Source organism: Saccopteryx bilineata, chromosome 7 (genome assembly GCF_036850765.1).
Source record: "Saccopteryx bilineata isolate mSacBil1 chromosome 7, mSacBil1_pri_phased_curated, whole genome shotgun sequence".
NCBI lineage: Eukaryota > Metazoa > Chordata > Mammalia > Chiroptera > Emballonuridae > Saccopteryx > Saccopteryx bilineata.
Window position 1 is genome coordinate 25,384,404 of NC_089496.1, and position 15,512 is coordinate 25,399,915.

The 15,512-nt window shown below is 35.7% G+C and overlaps 1 protein-coding gene across 1 annotated transcript in view; it reads left to right on the forward strand.

Moving 5' to 3' along the window:
- The window catches only part of CASD1 (CAS1 domain containing 1), a 45,626-nt gene that overhangs the window by 24,025 nt on the left and 6,089 nt on the right, over window positions 1-15,512 (forward strand). The window contains exons 9-14 of the mRNA XM_066239166.1: window positions 639-1,061; window positions 3,553-3,642; window positions 9,680-9,799; window positions 10,763-10,919; window positions 12,288-12,367; window positions 14,612-14,713. Coding sequence (XP_066095263.1) covers window positions 639-1,061; window positions 3,553-3,642; window positions 9,680-9,799; window positions 10,763-10,919; window positions 12,288-12,367; window positions 14,612-14,713 — 972 coding nt within the window. The remainder of the gene's footprint in view (window positions 1-638; window positions 1,062-3,552; window positions 3,643-9,679; window positions 9,800-10,762; window positions 10,920-12,287; window positions 12,368-14,611; window positions 14,714-15,512) is intronic.

Here is a 15,512-nt window from a genome sequence, read left to right on the forward strand (position 1 = left end):
AATGAAACCATGTTCAAGATTCCACATTTATTTAACATTAGAAATCTTAAAACTTAGAATCCTAAGTGGTACATATACTGTAAACCAAATGAAAGGCATATTACAAATACTTTTAGCAAAGAATTATGTTTGTGGCAGTTATTTTACATTCAGTTTTTACATCTAAAAATTAGGACTTTAAATATCCTGGTATCTTCTCTAGTGAAAGTTTGCTTATTAAAATTCTTTAGTCTTTGACATTTGTCACTATTTTTTTTAACCAGAGGCCACAGGCTATTAATAGCCATGAAATTAGTATTTTTTCTAAAAAAGAGAGAAAAGAATAGAGAAATGTCAGAGTGCATTTTAAAAAGTAAGGATAGGTATTGTTTCCCACATGTACATGTATGTCTGAGTCACATTATAAAATGAATTTTTCATTACAGATCATAGTCCAAGATTGAAAAGCCTGAACTGACTATTACACAGATTGAAGGAATAGAATTATTTGCATGAGTGTTTGGGAAATGGTAGCAAAAAATGCAAAAGCATTTTGGTTTCAGTGCTGAAAAATCTGGAGTATTTACAGGAGAAAATTGGATGTGAAATACAATACATTCCTGACAAGATAATAACCAAATAACTTGATTTGTTCACAGAGTGCAATGATTCTTATGAACGTGTATTGTAATAAGATACTGAAGCCTGTAGACGGTTCCTGTTGTCAACCTCGGCCCCCTCTGACTCTCATTCAGAAGCTAGCTGCTTGTTTTTTCACTGTATCGATTATCGGATATTTAATTTTTTATATAATTCATCGTAATGCTCATCGGAAGAATAAGCCATGTACTGATTTGGAAAGTGGAGAGGAAAAGAAAAATATTGTCACTACCCCTGTGTCTTCATTAGAAATACTTTTACAATCTTTCTGTAAACTTGGCCTGATTATGGCTTATTTCTATATGTGTGACCGTGCAAATCTATTTATGAAGGAAAACAAATTTTATACACATTCAACTTTCTTTATTCCAATTATCTACATCTTGGTTTTGGGAGTATTTTACAATGAAAATACTAAAGAGGTAAGAGTCATTTTCTTTTTAGCTTATGTTACCTTTATCTCATTACAAACTCTAGATTAAAAACTATATATTTATCATTTATCATGCTAGAATATACAAGCATGTATATAGAAGGGGACAAATAAATGTTGTGGTTGTACTTCACTTAGTGGACTCTGGGGCTGGTTTTTTTTTTTGGTTGTTTGTTTTTGAAACAGTTTGGAGGAAGTTTAATGAGTTTTGTGGAGGTTGTTGAAAAGTTGGAAAGTAATGACCTGTGGAAAAGATGTCATAACTTAGGGTTATTTTTCCTGCATGGGATAGAGAAAGTGGAGGGGCTTCCAATTTTATAATGGTCTTCAAATATGATATACTATGTTTTATAAAGCAAAAATATATAATTACATTAGTGCTTATATGCACAAACATAAATATATATTTATACCATCAGACATGTACACACAAATTAGAATTTATGTAATAATGTAGGCATTGTTCATAATATTGTGAATTTCCTATTTCAGCATTGCTGGAATTGCTCAGAATATTAGTGTAACTCCTTTTTAAGGCATGATTTATTTGAATTAATAAATTCCATTGTAAGAAATAACTCACACAAGAATGATTAATCAGTTCTTCATCTCTGGTGAGAATATTCTAGGGAAAATAAGCTATAATACTAGAGCTTTCTTTTTTCACAGTAAAGTATAAGAGAACTGTAAGATCTTTTTTAACTGAAATCCTAAGATTTTCTTAAAATTATAAAATGCCATTTTTTACATTTATAAACACATCTGTTATAGTTTAAATGTATCCTTTTTTTTTTTTTTTTTTCATTTTTCCGAAGCTGGAAACGGGGAGGCAGTCAGACAGACTCCCGCATGCGCCCGACCGGGATCCACCCAGCACGCCCACCAGGGGGTGATGCTCTGCCCATCTGGGGCGTTGCTCTGTTGGGTCCAGAGCCATTCTAGCGCCTGAGGCAGAGGCCACAGAGCCATCTCCAGCGCCCAGGCCATCTTTGCTCCAGTGGAGCCTTGGCTGCGAGTGGGGAAGAGAGAGACAGAGAGGAAGGAGAGGGGGAGGGGTGGAGAAGCAAATGGGCGCCTCTCCTGTGTGCCCTGGCTGGGAATCGAACCCAGGACTCCTGTACGCCAGGCCAACGCTCTACCGCTGAGCCAACCGGCCAGGGCCTAAATGTAATCTTAATATAAAACCATGTCAATTTAGGCCCTGGCCGGTTGGCTCAGCGGTAGAGCGTTGGCCTGGCGTGCAGGGGACCCAGGTTCGATTCCCGGCCAGGGCACATAGGAGAGGCGCCCATTTGCTTCTCCACCCCCACCCCCTCCTTCCTCTCTGTCTCTCTCTTCCCCTCCCGCACAGCCAAGGCTCCATTGGAGCAAAGATGGCCCGGGCGCTGGGGATGGCTCCTTGGCCTCTGCCCCAGGCTCTAGAGTGGCTCTGTTTGCAACAGAGCGATGCCCCAGAGGGGCAGAGCATCGCCCCCTGGTGGGCAGAGCATCGCCCCTGGTGGGCGTGCCGGGTGGATCCCGGTCGGGCGCATGCGGGAGTCTGTCTGACTGTCTCTCCCGGTTTCCAGCTTCAGAAAAATACAAAAAATAAAAAAAACAACCATGTCAATTTAAATACTATTTAAGTTATTTAAAGTAAAATAGTTTTCAAATTTATATCTTAGTTTTATTATAGGCCCTGGCTGGTTGGCTCAGTGAATAAAGCATCAACCTGGCCTGTCAGAGGTCTTGGGTTCGACCTTTGTCAGGGCACATATGAGAAGCAGTCAATGAGTACACAATGAAAGGGAACAACTCTGTGAAGCAACCAGTTGGTGCTTCCCTCCTTCTCTTCCTCTCTCCCTCTTTCTTATACCCCCCTCTCAAATCAATGGAAATTTAAAAATAAATGAAACATTTTATTATATCTTTTTTTTTAATTCAGGGAGAGAAGGGGAGGCAGAGAGATGGACTCCTGCATCCGGACCAGGATCCACCCAGCAAGCCCACTAAGGGTGATGCTATGCCCATAAGGGGGCGGGAGGTGTTGCTCTGTTCCTCAGCAACTGAGCTTTTTTTAGCACTTGAGGCAGAGGCCATAGAGCTATCCTCAGCACCCTGGGTCAACTCACTTTACTTGAGCCATGGCTACAGGAGGCGGAGAGAGAGAGAGAGAGAGAGAGAAGCAAGAGGGGTAGGGTGAAGAGTCAGATGGTTACTTCTCCTGTGTGCCCTGACCAGGAATTAAACCTGAGACATCCAGATGCCAGGCCGAGGTTCTACCACTGAGCCAACCGCCCAGGGCCCGTTTTATTATATATATCATTTATCAAGAAGTAAAATGACCATCTTTAACTGTCTCCCCCCCACATACACAGGGTTCTTTTAACAAAAAGCATTAGCTTTATATTCTATAATAGCAATTTTAACATACTTAATATAGACTGTCCAAATAATAGCTTCTTGGCAAATTTTTAAACAGATGTTGGTTCTTTACACAGACTAAAGTATTAAATAGAGAACAAACAGATGAATGGAAAGGCTGGATGCAACTTGTGATTTTGATTTATCATATCTCTGGAGCAAGTACAGTAAGTATTTTGATGTTCAGAAAATACAGGAAATAATGTCACTGTAATGTTTAAGGGTACCAACTCTTGCTGTGTATTCTTTACCATTTAGGGACCCTTATTTCCAGCCCAATCTTTCTGCTTTCCTCCTTTTCTCCAACCACCTGACTTTTTGGGAATGTAATGTTTTAAAAGCAAAATCAATTTTTTTAAAAGAAAAGGCAGTAATTTATTTGTATTTACTTGGTCTTTAATTTAGTAGAAACAGCTAATAATTTAAGGCTATTATTTCATGTCATACTGTGAACAACTAATTTAAAGTTATCAAGAACCTTTGTAGATGACACTTAATTGCAAAGGATTTGGAATTAGCAAGTTACTGTCAAAAGAAATCATATTAGATTATATTTTATATTCTACCCTTTATCATATAAATATTTTAGGAAGCTTGACCAACTATTTTTATACTTTTAAATTTAAAAAAACTCAGGCTCATAAATTTTAAAAAGCTTAGAACTCTTTGCCTAGTGTTCAAAGAGCTCCTCTACTCATGGGCCGCCATTGTAGACCGGGCAAGACAAGCCACACTTCCTGTGTCTGACCATCTCCATGATGACCATCTTCCTGTGTCTGACCATCTCCATGACATGGGCCCTTACTGTGCTCTCCTAGTGCCTCTGTACCTGGACAAAATAATTTTTTTCCTTCTCTAGGATTTCCAGGGTCTGCGGACATCTTGGATTTGACAAGGGTATCAGAGTTGTAACATTTTAGCAGCTTTACAGTTAAAACAAGCTTTTGAGGATAAACCTAGGTGTCTGATAACCACTGTTCACATAAGTTTTTATAGTGAAGATACAAACTGATTTCTATAAAATGTATTTTTAAAAATTTAAGAAACATTCATAATTTGGAAACTACTGAACTACTTTTTTATTGCAGTTTTGTTTGTATAAAGCACAAACCCTTAACCAGTATTGGAATCGATGATAAATTGAGATGACAGGAGACCATTGCCCAGAAAGGAGTAGTATTTTAAAATCTCCATAGTAGTAGTTAAGAAGCTAAACAATAGTGGGGTTTTTCAGATGTCTCTAACAATTTGAAAATAATTTTATTCTTCATTCAGTTCATTATTTTTTAATATTGGTGATATATGAATGGTTTGTGTGAAGGACTAAAGGCAAAACAAAAAAATACAATTTGTAGTGAAATATGTACTAAGACTGTGATACGTGTATTTGTTGGGGCAGTGAAATTCCAGTGACCCTGCAGCTGAGGGACCCGCTGACTTCAGGGAGCCCTGGGAGGGCCAAGGCAGCGACAGGGCTGGGGCTGCAGCTGAGGGACCTGTGACTTCAGGGAGCCCCGGGAGGGCCAAGGCAGTGACAGGGCTGAGGCTGCAGCTGAGGGCCCTGCTGACTTCAGGGAGCCCCGGGAGGGCCAAGGCAGGGACAGGGCTGAGGCTGCAGCTGAGGGACCTGTGACTTCAGGGAGCCCCGGGAGAGCCAAGGCAGCGACAGGGCTGAGGCCGCAGCTGAGGGACCTGCTGACTTCAGGGAGCCCTGGGAGGGCCAAGGCAGGGACAGGGCTGAGGCTGCAGCTGAGGGCCCTGTGACTTCAGGGAGCCCCGGGAGAGCCGAGGCAGCGACAGGGCTGAGGCTGCAGCTGAGGGGATAAGAGTCAGTTCAGAAACCCAGTTCAGAATTTATAGGGTGAACTTTGCAAATTCTCTAAAAAGTAAGTAGAGATGCATGTTGACTCCTAGAAATATCTCTGACATATGAATAAAGATTAAATTAATTTGAGAGAAAAACAGGTTTTAAGAAAATGCCACTTAGAGACATAATTAATTGCTGACATATTAAAGGGTGATAATGGTTTAAAAAAATAAGATAGAAAGAATTAATGGCAGATTAAATTCCTCAATTCAGTGATTCCAGAAAGGATTTGGATCATAAATGGATGCAGGCAATTTGGCATTCTATTAAAAACATTTGCCAAGCTAGCATTCTAATACATCTTCGACTACATCCCAATACCCCCTAAATGACAATTTAAAAAAAAATCCCTCTTCTGGAAGGACATACTTTTCATTAACAGATCATTTGTTGTGATTGATTAAGATACCCGTGCTCTTTTATACTATAGGATTTTGTGGTTAGAAATTACCTGTATCTATATCAGCAAAGCATTAGGAGGGTTGTAACATGTTTTAGTACTTTGATTCTTGGACATTTGAGGAATTCCCTTAATTAAAAACTCTTTAACTGCCACAATTATTTTAATTACCTAATCTTAATATTTTTTGTTTTTAGTAAATAATACTAAACTTTAGTTGTGCCATGCTTTTTTTTTTTTTTTAAGGGACAGAGAGAGAGTCAGAGAGAGGGATAGATAGGGACAGACAGATAGGAACGGAGAGAGATGAAAAGCATCAATCATCAGTTTTTCGTTGCGACCCTTTAGTTGTTCATTGATTACTTTCTCACATGTGCCTTGACCGGGGACTACAGCAGACTGAGTAACCCCTTGCTCAAGCCAGCGACCTTGGGCTCAAGCTGGTGAGCTTTGCTCAAACCAGATGAGCCCGCGCTCTAGCTGGGTGCTCCGCATCCCAGTCCGATGCTCTATCCACTGTGCCACTGCCTGGTCAGGCTGTGCCATGTTTTTATAATAAAATAGATACTATATCAAAAATTAACAAAGAATTCTTAAAATAATGCAGATGGTCTGTCAGGTTGCTATTCTTGGTATAAATATTCTTGTAAAACAATGTATATCAAATATGGGTAAAATTAGTGTGGGAAGTATGACAAGGCAGTTATAAACAGGAGATGATTTCATATTCCACTGCGGGTTGTTTCTTTTGAGAATTTGTAAATAACTTTTATGAAGGGACCTGAATCGAAGGTTTTGAGGGAATATTTATGAGACTAGGAAAAGAAGAAAACCAAAAATTAGTCTAGCTGTAAATTTTAATGAAGTTTGAATTTCCAATATATTTTTATACCTAAAATTTTATTGTAAGTAATACTTGACTTGTGAAAGACAAAATGAAATGCAGTTTAAATGAAAGCAGACTACAAAGGAATGACAACTAAATGCTACGTGTGACACTGGTTCAAGCATGCTATGTGACAGATACCCACTGTGCTAGTCTTACAGATTTCTGTTGGTATAAAGGATCTTAAAATAAGAAACTGAAAAAAAATTATCTCATGAAATTTGTAATAATCCAGCATCGTCAGGAACTTGACAATTTGTTGTGATGATGTTTAATTTCATTTAAGTGAATTGTTTTTACTGCTTAAATTTAAGAACTAAGTACCAACTTTGTAGGTCTAGTCCCAGCGTTGAAGGGACTTGAAAGCACGTTTTACAGAGTGGCTGAAGTAATTAGTAATGCAGCCTGCGGGACATCTGCGTTTTACATATACATACTTGTATGTAGAACTATTATTAGACTATTAGATTTAAGAGTGATTGATTAAGCCTGTGCATATAGCTCTAGAGCGAGACTCTTCATTATGGTAACCACCAGCCACAGGTGACTGTTGGGCTCTTGAAATGTAGCCAGTCAGAATTAAGATGCGCCATACTACTAAAGTGAAACACAAACCAAATTAAGTAGGATTCATTAAGATAAATGCATGCTAACTTCAAAAATTTAGTATAGAAATAATGTAAAATATCTAATTACATGTTGAAATGATACTTTAGATATATTGAATTAAATAAAATATATTGATTAAAATTAATTTACTCATTTTTTAAACTTTTTTAATGTTCTGGTGGCCACATTAAAAATTACTATGAGGCTCCCATTTATTTCTCTTGTACAGCACTGCCCTAGAGGTCTGTAGTTGGTAGTTTTACAGAGTTAGAGTTCAACTTTTTATGAAAAGCAGCTTTACAGCAGTTAAGGATCATCTGAAATGGAATGGATTACCTTTGGAATTTGTATGTTTTCTGCTGTGAAAAAGTGCTCAGATATCTTCAGGGAATATTTTAGAGAACATTCAAGAATGAGTAAGGGCACAGGTTCAGATTAGATGAATCCTAAGGCTATTTCAGTACCACATTTTCCACCTTCATTTCTGTGATTCTAATATGTTACACATTTATTGAAAATTTCTTATTGAAGGAGATAAGACATTTAAAAAGAATTAATGGCCTGACCAGGTGGTGGTACAATGGATAGGGCGTCAGACCGCTACACAGAGGACCCAGGTTCAAAACCCCGAGGTCGCCAGCTTGAGCGCAGGTTCACCAGCTTGAGCGTGGGATCATAGAAATGACCACATTGTTGCTGGCTTGAGCCCAAAGGTCACTGGCTTGAAGCCCAAGGTTGCTGGCTTGAGCAAGGGATCATTCACTCTGCTGCAGCCCCCGGTCAAGGCACATATGAGAAAGCAATCAATGAACAACTAGAGACGAAAGAGCCGCAATGAAGAATTGATGCTTCTCATCTCTATCCCTTCCTGTCTGTCTGTCCATCCGTCCCTGTCTGTCTGTCTCTCTCTCTCTCTCTCTCTCTGTCACACACACACACACACACACACACAAAGAAAGAAAGAAAGAATTAATGATGGAGCACAATAAATAAAACTCTGGTATGTAGATAGTTGGTAATCTAGCAATTCAGAGGAAGGAGAAATAACTTGCATTTGAGAGTAAAGATTGGACTTTTTGAACAGGGCTCTAAAGAAGAATAGAATTTGAATAAGCAAAATGTGGTTGGGAGAAGAACATTCCAGGATAGAATAAACAGATAAACAAAGGAGAGGTGACAAGGAAGCACAAGAGGGCCAGTTTAGGAGACAGAGAATCTAACAGTTTGGCCAAAGTGGTGGCTATGTTAAAGAATTTATGAGTTATGGATTCAGGGTTTTTTTCCTTCCAGAATCAACATATTATTTCTCAGAAAATAAAAATATTTGTTCAAGGATGCATTCAAGGATATATACAAAAGATGCATCTATCTAAGGCTTATAAAGTCTATTTAAGATGTTTGCTTAATTATTTTATTTTATTCTACAAAGCATCACTTGGGGAAGACACATTAACCAAAATGGCTAATAAGCAGCGTTAATGCTAGATAATTACAAAGGTGATCAGATGAATCTATAAAGTAAAAAATAAAAAACCTACATGGATTTAATAATTATCTATAAAAGAATGGCCTTGTAATTGCAAGTACTGGATGTCATTGAACAGGCCTTTAAAAGATAATTTTTAAAAGCAGTGTACTAGTTATATTGCAGAGATCATGAATATGCATCTCAAGGACCAGTGGTTGGTGAGTGGGTGGAATGACAGTGTTCTAGGTTATGAGAATTAGGACTTGTGAATGAGATAATATTTTCAGTAACTCCCATATAACATAGATGAGAAATATGGTATATTTTATTCAACCTCTGAAAAACCATGGCAAGTGCTTCTAAGGATCTTGGTCATAATGAAACATTTATATAGGAGTGTATAATAAAATTATTCTATAAAATAAGAATGGGAGGAAAATAATATTTCTAAATTATGTTTGCATATGTTTTGCTAAATAAATATTATAAGTAGTAATGTGAGCATTTTTTTTCAAGTCTAAAGTCTGTATATTTAACAGGGCCAAAATCATAGGAATATTTGGTTTTTTTACCTTCTCACTAGGAAAATATGAAATCCAGAGTGGTGATTAATAATTATAGATATTATATATTTAGTTTTAACTGGAAGAAATATACGAACTATATTAACTCATGCATTTCTCACAGGAACCTTTTGAGGAAAGGAGTGATAGTCTTATTTTGTGTTTAGAAAATTCAGAATTAAAGTCACAAAGCTAGTAAGTAGCAGAACCAGAATTTGAGTCTGGGTCTTTCTGATTCCAAAGTCTACAATTTTAACTACTGTTGTAATGCCTAAATTTTGAGAATAAATCTTTTCATTGAACTAACACCATATGATAACGATCCATTTTCCTGGTTAAAAGTGCTGGTTATGATCATTCAAGGTACAGTTAGTGCCGGCATACGTTTTACCTATCTACTTTTGTCAACAGTTCTTGCCTGTGTACATGCACATTCGGGTTCTGGTTGCTGCATATCTGTTTCAAACAGGGTATGGGCATTTCTCATACTTTTGGATCAAAGGAGACTTTGGGATCCATAGAGTGTGTCAGGTAGGAATGCATTCATTTATTTTCTTTTTTTTCAGTTCAGCATCCTTTGTGCCTAACTGTTGATAAAATATAAATGTTATTAAAAGACCATGAATAATTTGAATTTATGAAATAGCACTTTAACGTATTGTTTTGGTGTTCTGTGGTTAATAATTCAAGATTAATAATTTATCACTGAGGGGAGGAGGAGTATAATTTAGATGAATATATAATAAACGCACTGGTACACAAGGGAAAACACTGCTGGTTCACTTTAGTGTTGTAGAAATGTACAGTTACCTGGAATTTCTTATCCTGTTTTCTCTCTAAGAAGAGGATTAATATTTATTAAGTTTCTACATAATTTTTGGCAATTTCTGAACATTATTTTACTTACCCCTCATTAAAACCCTGAGTTGTGATCATAACGTGAATGGAGGTTAAATAATTTGCCAGTGGTCACATACTAAGTGGTGCAGCTCTAATATATCTAATAGCTCTCAAATCTTTTTTCTGTGGATGACATCACACTGTCTGAAATGACTATTACATATGTCCCAAAGATACTTTTTAATTTGAGTAATATCATTTTGTATCTATGACAACTCTCAACTTAATCCCAAATGGGGTAAGTCAACATCAAATAGAGGTGAAATGGACACCTTTTCTTGAGGTAATCTAATCTGCACTTAGAAACTGTCGCCCTAAGGACATTTATGATTCCCTACATTTAACACAATGGCAGTTAGAGCTAGAGGACAACTCAGGTTAGTGCTTTGCTGGGATTTAGTTCATATAATTATGTATAAATATTTTATATTCAACTCTTTATGATAATTATAGAACTAATATAATTTTAGGGGTTAGTAAAATATACTTGTGCAGTTATTATTCTAGTATTAAATAAATAGCCTTTGTCAGAGAGAATATGTCTTTGTTCTTCATGAATATCTGAAATGAAACCCATTTTCTTCTTTTTAATAGGTCTTATTTCGTCTCAATTTCCTGGTAGTGGTGTTATGTATAGTAATGGACCGGCCTTATCAGTTCTATTACTTTGTCCCATTGGTCACTGTATGGTTCATGGTCATATATGTTACTTTAGCACTGTGGCCTCAAATAATCCAAAAAAAAGCAAATGGTAAATATATCCTCTTATATATGCTAATATATTCTTTCAAAGCACTAATTTTTTTTACTTACTAAGAGCTATTATTTTTATCAAGACATATAAATAGTTTAAATGTATGTATAGTACTGACATTTTGAAAGTTTGTTCTTAAAAATTGTTTCTAAAATGTTGCAGCTAAATAATTCAAATAACACAACAGTGCAGAGTAATAGTTTTTATCTATATTATGTGTCTTCTTTTCTTTTTATTCAAAATTTTCAAAGTTATTTACCTATTAACTTCTGCAAAACTTTTCAGACGGTCTTGCACAGAGCCAGAGAGGAGAGCGCTAAAAGAGACGGGAGAGCCAGGCGGGCTCCCGTCCCCTGGGTCCTGCTCCAGTCTGGACCGCTCTGCTTTATTTGATTTCTTAAGAGATACTGAGATTCGGAATAAACATTCATTTGTAAAAAGACTTTTTATGTCAAACAAGTTTAAAAAGCACTGCTATAATTTATCTTCTAGACAACCCTCTAAGTAGTTATTATTACCAACCTGTTTTACTTATAAGGAAACCTAAGTACCCAAAAGGTTGTCATCTTCAAATTTCACAGAGCCAGAGACTGATAGTGTTCAAAATAAGGCCACAGTCTCATTCATCTTAATGCTTTTCACCAGCCCCCCCCAAGATCATATCATTAAAATATTTTTTATTTATGGAGAAACAATTTTTTAATTTTTAATAATGTATTTGGCTTAACCAAATATTTTATATCTAAATTATTTTTTGTTGTTTCTGCCAAACATTATTACAGGCAAGAGTTGAGTTCCAGCCTTTAATAAAGTCCATTAGTGTCTTTGGACAGTCTGTAGTTTAATTCCTTGACATAAACCCAAGGTATTAATCAAATGAGTAATCAATGTGTATAAACAGTGACACATAACTTAAAACATGCATATGTTAAAATATCTCATGGTTAAACTCTAATCCTTTAGGCAGTTCTTAAGTTCTCTCTTTAGAACTTGAATGTTTAAGCGGTTTTACCTAAGTTATATTCAACACCAGTGTTTGTTACAATCCCATTGAACATATTGTTCCAAATTTTGTTACAACTTTCAACAATGAATAGGTATAATTGAACTCAGGAGGTGGTTTTAAATATATTTATAATGGATAATTAGCAGGTATATAGAGTATTAAGTAGATATTGTAGCCTCATTTCTAGCAAGGACCCTCCTTTATGCCCTACTTGTAAGTGATACTACTTAGATATACTTTGTGTAACCTATAAGCAGCCGTAAATTATGTTAAGAACTACACAGTATATTAATATGTTACATAGTATTTAATATGTATAAATTGACATAGTTTAGTAAATTAAATATTTTCTCTCTTAGGAAATTGTTTCTGGCATTTTGGCTTACTCTTGAAACTAGCCTTCTTGCTGTTATGTATATGTTTTTTGGCATATTCTCAGGTTGGTACAGTGTTTTTAGTTTATATTTTCTGTTTTCTTTTAGAGTTCAAGTCTATTAAAGTATGTAAGAAGAGTCAGAACTTTTTAAGCTTCATTTTTTTAATGATTGTAATAAAAGTGTCACTGCAGTTGATGACTCTGTGTAGTTTTTTGAGACCTACTTTTGTTACCCCTGTTTTGTTGTAAGAGCAATTTAAAGCTCTTCCTCTGGCAATTATTCAAAACCCATTTTACTTGATCAATCAAACATTTATTGAATGCCTCTTAAAAGACAGGACTCTTAAGTGGAGATCAAAATTCTCTTGACAGAATTTGTAGCATGGTTTGTGCATTATTCATTGTGCTCAAAGTGTTACTTGATTTTTCCATAACTGTGTAGCATAAAAATTTGGCAGTTAGTAAAATCAACTTGGGAGGAAAGGGATTTGTATATATGTAGTGTGTTTAATTTAATTAGAATTTTGGTCATTTTCTTATTGCTAATCTTTTATGATGGTTGAGACTTTCTCAACTGCTTCACTGGCTGGCACACTCCTCCCTGCTGGTCAGCCCATCAGGCAAACATATCATTTGAGCAATATGATATTTTGATATTTATAAGGAAATATTTTAATTTGAATGTCTATAGTTGTGACATACCCTGCAGTTTGCTCTTACCTCCCACACTGTCTGTCTTATACCTAACTGCATCAGGTACAAGTATCATATAAAGTGTGTGTGTGTGTGTTTGCGCGAGCGCGCGTGTGTGTAATTCTATAAAGCTGACTTTTTGCTTGTTTGTTTCCTAGGCTTTCATACTTAGAAATAAAACATATTTCTGCCCAACCTCTAAGGTTTCTTTGCAGGAGATACATGAAATAGTAAGAAAACAATAGGCAAAAGTATAGATATAGTCAGGTAACTGCAACGACTACTTAACAGTCATTCATTAAAATTCCCAGTCCCGTGTGGTGCAGCTGAGGGAGAGAAAGGAAGGTGGACCAGAGGCTCAGCAGAGAGACTAAGAAGGTTTCCCCTGCCCTGGACTACTAGTGTTTACCACTGGACGAGAAAAGTCCATAGCCCAATATAGCCGCTGTCTCTCACAAAGTGGTGCTCAATAAATACTTGTTTATTGATCACATAAGGAACAAATTTTCAATCAGAAATAAAGTACATTATAAATATATGTGATATATAAAATCATATCTAATAGCTATATACTTATTAGATCATATTTCTGTATTTCTTATATGCTCCATGCTACATAACTAGTTTATATTATAAATTTTGTTTAAAAGCATTCTTAATATTCTGAGGTATAGATAGGATTTATTTTTAATTAAGTTATAGGCATTTTAAATTCTGTTGTTAAATGTAGACTATTACATTTTATTAAAATAAAATTCTTCTTACCTAAGGATCCAGTATTACCTAAAATATAATACTATTTTCATATTTTAATTTTTACTAGCCCTTTTTTTAAATTTGATGCTACATTTTTTTATGCTGTGGCATTAGGTTTAATAATGGAGCTTTCCTTAATAGAGTTTGTCGTTCTTTAATCTGGAAATTGAGGGTATTGTTCTCTTCCTTGAAAGACTTCATTAATGTGCAGGAATGTACCCAAGACTTCTGCCTCTTCATTCTCAGATTTTCCAGGCTGTCAGATTAATAAAGGGGTGCAATTCACTAATTTCACCAGAGTAAAATTGTAAACTTTGTTTCAAAAGCTAGTAATGGCACTTGAGTATGGTAGATTGATTAAGGTGACTAATTCAGAAGATTCTTTTAACTCAAATGGTTATTATTGAGGACATTTAGAGAAAGAAAAACTCTATTTTAACCTTAACCATCATTTTTTAGTTATTTATACCATATTGCTTGAAATCTTTTATCTTTTTTTTGTATTTTTGTGTTTTGATCAGTAAATACTAGCTTTTTTGAGTACTAGATTTGAAATCTTCAATGGAATAATTTTTCCAGTACCAGCTTGTTCTTAAATTTTTCAGTCTCAGTAGCGTTTCATTTGCAGTGAAAGTAAATTCACAAAATGTTTTAAGTTATCTTTACTAGCCATTAGTAAAATAAATTTATTCTCAAATGAATTTCACGTGAAGAGATATTTTTAAATGAAATAAATAGAATCTTAAAACTGTGAATAATCTTTATATATTCCTAACTTTAGAAAACTAATTTATAATGCATTGCAAAGCAGGGGTTGACAGTACCATTTTAATTTATTTTCTGGATTTCTTCTCTCAGGGTGCATTTGAGAAGATCTTTTCTCTTTGGCCATTGTCCAAGTGTTTTGAACTGAAAGGGAATGTATATGAATGGTGGTTCAGATGGAGGTTAGACCGTTACGTATGTATTTACCTTGTGATCTATTGACATTTCAAACTGTACTTTAAAAAATATTTGGAAAATTTTAGTCTATTTTTATTTAGTTTTAGAATAAGGAAACATTGATTTGGTAAATCAAAGCAGCCTTGTCCCTCTGTTGCTGTTGTTTTTATAACAGAGGAAGGGTATGCATGTGTACGTATCGACAGAAAAGTACTGTAGATTTATTGTCTATAAAGTGGGTTTTGTTTGAGTCATAAGTTTGACTTACAGGTGATCCTTCCTATATATGCTTCATCCATTCATCACAATATGTATTGAGCACCAGTATGTATTGAGCCTCTAGTGTTGGTGATGTGAGGGCTATATCAGAGAAAGAAGACATACCTCCAGGCTTTGAAATCTTTCAATCTAGTTTAAAATCCAAGGCTACTGCTTATAATTGGGTGCTAAACTCTGCAGTATGAATTTGAAAGTAAAAGTTTGCAAAGAAGAGAGAGCAGTGTCATGGATGATTCCATGAATTTAATCTTGAAAGATGGTTAAGATTCAGAGGCTAACAAAATGTAAAACATCCAGCACAGTATTTGGAAAATAATAGACACTGAATAAAGATTAATTACCCCTCTTTCCCACATTCCTCCCATTCTTCACATAGCCCGTTTTTCATTTGACAAATATTTTCTTGGTGCCTGTTTTCTGTGTCATTGCCTGATTTCCAATACTGTGCACTTTCCAAAGAACAACATTGCATTTCAAAACCATTTATTAATAAAGAGCTTTGCTAAGGTCTTGTCATGTAATTTTAAATTCTCAACTT